Genomic DNA, 5065 nt, shown 5'->3' with positions numbered 1-5065 from the left:
GGGTGCCTGGGGCGGCGGCGGCCGGCGGGGGCGGTGCGGGGCGGTGCGGGGCGGTGCGGGGCGGGCCGGGGCCGTCGCTATAAAGGCGTCGGGGGCGGCGGCGGCGCGTCCCCTCCCGGCGGCGGCGCGGAGCGGAGCGGAGCGGGCGGCGGTGCGGGCTGCGGTACCACCAGCAGCGGCGGCGGCTCTGCGGGGCCGCGCCGGTGAGCGCCGCCGGGGAGGGGGGGCACGGGGACACACCGGGGGCTCCGTGCGGGGTCGCAGCCGTCTGACACCCCCCCCCCCTCCCCCTCCTCTCCCCGCAGGTCTCGGCCACCCCCCGGACTCCCCTCCGGCTCTGCCCGTCCCTCCGCCTCCCTCCCCGCCCCCCCCCCGCCCCCCGTTTGTTTGTTTGTTTTTTTATTTTCCCGAGCCCCCCCCATTGCTCCCCGCAACGCCGCCCCCCGCCGCCCCCCCCCCGCAGCAAGATGGTGCAGAAGAAATCAGAGATCCCGGGTTTCCACCGCTCCTTCAAGGTAAGGGGCTGCTCCCCGCCCTGGGGCCGCGCCGCAGGGGTCTGGGGGGGTTCCGGGGGGAGGGCTCCGGGGCTGGGGTGCGGGCAGGGCCGGTGCGGGCCCGCGGCGGCCGGATCCTGCGCTCCGCAGCGCTCCGCATCCCCTGCCGGGGGGGGGGGGGGGGCGGGGAAGATGCCTCCTGCCCGCCGCGCCCCCCGCCACCTCCCGAAGGAGGGAAGCGCCGGGGGTGTTGCCACCCAAACCGGGCAGCGAGACCCCCCTGTCCCCCCTACCCCGGGGTTCGGGTCTGCAGACACACCCCCCCCCCCCCCCTCTCCCGGGTGGGTGCTGGGATGCTGCAGCGAGGCTTTGCTCGGCGCTCTGCAGCTCCCCTGGGGGTCCCCAGTGGGGGGGGGGGTTGCACTGTCCCTCCCACCCAGCTGCACCCATTCACCCCTAATCTGCAAAATCGGGGTGCTGGGTCGCACCGGAGGAGGGGGGGGGGGGATGTGCTGCCAGGCCCAGCCCGGCCCAGGACCTGTCGTACGAACGTCTTGCACGGGGGGGCCAGATCCTGTCAGCGCTGGCCCAGGGGCTGCGGCTGCACCCAGGGGTGACCGGGGCACCCTCAGCCCCGCGCCCCGTCACACCGCATCCATCCCGCCCGCTGTCACGCTCGGGGGCGGGTGGGGGTGCGGGAGGGGGGGGTCAGATCCTGCCGGGTCCTGCTCCCCTCAACGCCTGCGGCCGAGCGGCTTCGTGGGATCTTTGTTTAGTTTGGCTCCCGGGGCTGCGAGGGATGCTGGGAGCTCACCCGAAACCTGCCCGGCTTATTTTAGCTGACACCTAATCCCGCTTTTAAGGCTTTTGGCTGGGGCTTGGCTCCCCCCCTAACCCCCTCCCCCCCCCCCCCCCCCCCGCCAAGGGTGGCTGGGGACCAGGACAGGGACGGGGGGGGGGACACCCCACACCTCGGATGTGCTGATGGAGCCGGTGCGCAGCGTCCGCCCCGCGCCTCCCATCCCCCAAACCTTTTGTGTGCCGGTGCTGCCGCAGCTGCCAGGGCCCCGTGTACCCCCCCGTGTGACACCCCCACCCCCCCCCCCCGGGAGGCCTCATCCTGCCCGCGGTGCAGACACTTGGTCCGCAGCCTCTTGTCCCGGGGGGGGGTGGCCGCCCTGAGGTAGGGGCCTTGGTCTGTGGCTTGGAGGGGGGGGCTGGCAGCCGCAGGGCAATGCTGTGCTCTGCAAATTTGGCTTATATTTTTTTTTGGGGGGGGGGGGGTGTAATCTTGTAAAATACTGGGCAGGAACGTTTTGGCCCTGGGGATCTGGAGCAGTGCTTGGGGGGGAGTTGCTCCTGGTGTCACCCCCCCAGCCCTGCCCCACGGTGGAGATGTCTTCGGCCCCCGAGAGCCGCCCCGGCAGCAAACAGGCGTTTTCTGGCTGTTTCTGGCGGCAGTGGCCAGGGTTCGGTGTTCTGCGCCGCGCTGGGGCTGGCAACCGGCCCGGGCACCGGGGCACCGGGGGCGGGTTTGGGAACGCCGCCGGGAGCTGCCACCTCCACCCAAACAGATTTCGTAACCCCACAGAGGATGGGGCCCTTTCGCCTCCCTGGCCGTGCACCCCCGGTGGTGCCCCCGTCCCACGGGGGGGCAGCTCAGGGGAGACGGGGGCAGAGAGTCCCCATGTCCCCTTTGGGGTGCTGGGACAGAAGCCACTGGGGTTTGGGGTGGGGGAGCCAGCAGTTCCCACACCCTTCACCGATCTGGGGTGCAGGGAAGGGTTTGGGGTGGGGCCCAATCCTGCCAGGTCGCAGGTGTCTGGCAACCCGACGGGCACGACGTTCACTGGAGCGGGGCTGAGCGGGCTCCGGCCCGCCATGACCTGGTTGGGGAGCCAGGAGGACGCGGGACGGTGGCTCTGGAGCCCAGCCCCTGTCCTGTGGCTTTTCTTCCTCCCTCCTCGCTGTAGTTCAGGTCTGGGTGGAGACTTGGGGTTGGGTGGTGCGGGCAGCCCCAGTCCTTCATCGTCCCCTGCGTGCTGGCCTGGGGCTGCTGGCGTGGAGGCATGACCCCACAGCACCATCCCCATCAGGAGATGTGGTCAAAACCCTTCCTCCTCCTCCTCTGCCATGTCCCTGGGGCTCTGCCATGTCCCTTGAGCAGCGTGAGCCAGTGTCCTGCCCCGCTGGGATGGGTGAGCAGAGTGTGTGCCCAGACCAGGAGCGTGCCAGGCTCCGTGTCCGCACTGGGCTTGGTGTGGGCAGACGGCGGTGGCCGATCCAGTGGCTGCCATCTCACTCCTGTTCTTGGCCCCTGCAGGGACAAAACCCCTTCGATCTGGAGTTCGACCAGTCCAACCACCTGGAGCCCGTCTTCAACTTCGATTGCCCGCCCCGTCCTGGTGAGCTGCGGGTGCCCTCCCGTGGGGCTGCGTCCTGGGCGGGGGGCTCCTCCCAGCCCAGCCCCCAGGATGTTGGCCCTTTGAGTTCCCTGGAAAGCTTGGGGCGGGGGGGGGGGGGGGGGGGGGGGGCTTCCCTAGGGATGGCCATGCTGGGGGCCCGTGGGGCGGACGGGGGTGACTCACGCCGGTGACTTTGCTCCGGCACAGACATGCCTTCAAGTCAACCCATCGACATCCCTGACGCCAAGAAAAGGAACAAGAAGAAGAAGCGCTGCAGAGCCACCGACAGCTTCTCCGGCAGGTTTGAAGGTGAGCATGGCTGCCCAGGAACCCCAGGGGTCCCCCCTGGCCTGGGGCAGGGCTGAGGCTCTCCTGGCATCCCCAGGCTTGGGGACAGCCCAGGGAAAAGTGACAGCCGCGGTGTCCCGTGCTGTGGTGGGGCCGGTGGCTCAGGTGACCTCCTCCCCTGCCAGATGTTTACCAGCTGCAGGAGGAGGTGCTGGGAGAAGGGGCCCACGCCAGAGTCCAGTCCTGTGTTAACCTCATCACCAACAAGGAGTACGCGGTGAAGGTAAAGCTCCGCTGCTCGGGGCTGCAGGCCCGGCTCCCTCCCACCCCCTGCCTCAGTTTCCCTTTCCATCCTCCACACCTCTGGCTCTCCTGGCTCTGATGACCATCGGGTGCTGGCACAGGACGATGGTTTCGTGGGAAGGAGAGGGGCAGGAGCACGGCAGGGCCGGGCTGTGCAGGTGACCCACTGTCCTTTGCCACCGTCCAGCTCCAGGACCTTGGTCACCCCCCTTAGCCACGCTCCTCCCCGTGTAAATTAGGGCAGATGAGAGACTAAATTAACGTTTGTGACGCGTCTGGGGACTCAGGGCAGGCGGGGCCGTGTGGTGGCGGCAGGGTGGCCAGCTCCTGCTCGCCCCGGGGGTGATCTCTGTGCCCCTGTGAGCACATGGATGCTGAGGGGGTTGTGGTGAGCCAGCTGCTTTTGGGGTTGGGGGTGGTGGTCCCTGTACTGCACAGGCTCCCAGCCATGGCGTGAGGGGGTTGGGACGGGCCCTGTGCCAAAATGCAGCCAAGCACAAGGGGCACTTGGGCCCCAGGAGGACCTTTGGGTGCCCCAGTGGGGAAACTGAGGCAGCAGGGAGGGCTGCGTAGTGGTTGGGTGCTTTCTGTGCCCCAAAGGACCGGGGCCAGTGGGAGCACCCAGCTCTGCCTGCACGAGGCCGTTGCTGGGGACCCCCTGCCCACCCCACGGCACGGCCGTGCCAGCGCCCGGTGGGGCGAAGCGCCCTTCTTGGCTGCGCCGGTGTCACATGGACCTCGCCTTGGCCGGGGCCCCGGGAGGGAGCGGCTTGGCACCGCCGCCGGGAACAGCCTGTTCTGCTGCCTTAACCCCTTCGGGCACACCCTGCCTGCCTCCGCCCGGCCCCGGGGGTCCCCAGCGCCGGCTGGGGGGGGTGGGGGTGGGGGTGCGGTGGTTGCTGGCAGTGGTGCCTCTCCCTGAGCCTCCCCCTCTTTGCGTTTCAGATCATAGAGAAGCGCCTGGGACACATCCGCAGCAGGGTCTTCCGAGAGGTGGAGATGCTCTATCAGTGCCAGGGACACAGGTACCGTGGGGCCGTCCCCATCTGTCGTGTCCCCCCCCCCACCGTGGGTATGGGGAGTAGGCTGAGACCGGGCTGATGCTCAAGACACCCGTGGGCTGCAGCCAGGCCGCCCGTCCCGCCCGGCGCTCCCTCCCCTTGGCCTCGAGCCTCTCGAGGCGACGTTCAGCGGTTTGCCGTGACGGTGGGGGCCGCAGCGGCCAAGTTGGAGCAGTGCGGAGGGGCAAGCCGAGGCACCGCCGCGGCGTTCGCCGTCCCGCCACGGAGAGCCGCTGAGCGGGGCTGGTTCTGGAGAGGGGCGAGCGAGCCAGGAGGGTCTGCGAGCAATTAGGGAGCGGAGCCGGGCGCCGAAAGTCCCTCTCCCCCCCCTGGAATGCGGCCAGGGGGCCCCGGCCGTGTGGTTTCAATCACTGGAAACCCAATTTTCCTGTCCCGCATTCCCCCCTTCCCTGCCTGGGGACTGTGTTGGGTGTGGGGGGCTGTGGGGAGGGGGCACCCCGGGAGGTTTTTTGGGGGGGATGCTGGGCTGATGCTGTTGTCCCCACAGGAACGA

At 69.7% G+C, this 5065-nt stretch overlaps 1 protein-coding gene across 1 annotated transcript in view; it reads left to right on the top strand.

Annotated features, from left to right (window-relative positions):
* The first annotated feature begins 440 nt into the window (after window positions 1–440).
* Window positions 441–5065, top strand: part of MKNK2 (MAPK interacting serine/threonine kinase 2) — a 7270-nt gene continuing 2645 nt past the window's right edge. Inside the window, 5 exon segments of the mRNA XM_086477741.1 lie at window positions 441–515; window positions 2818–2899; window positions 3107–3208; window positions 3373–3470; window positions 4436–4571. Coding sequence (XP_086333867.1) covers window positions 468–515; window positions 2818–2899; window positions 3107–3208; window positions 3373–3470; window positions 4436–4571 — 466 coding nt within the window. The 5' untranslated portion in view covers window positions 441–467.

The sequence above is a fragment of the Leptosomus discolor genome, chromosome 24 (genome assembly GCF_034619465.1).
Source record: "Leptosomus discolor isolate bLepDis1 chromosome 24, bLepDis1.hap2, whole genome shotgun sequence".
Taxonomy (NCBI): Eukaryota; Metazoa; Chordata; class Aves; order Leptosomiformes; family Leptosomidae; genus Leptosomus; species Leptosomus discolor.
The sequence above is the reverse complement of the archived record's forward strand: the minus strand, read 5'-3'. Positions and strand labels throughout refer to the sequence as shown.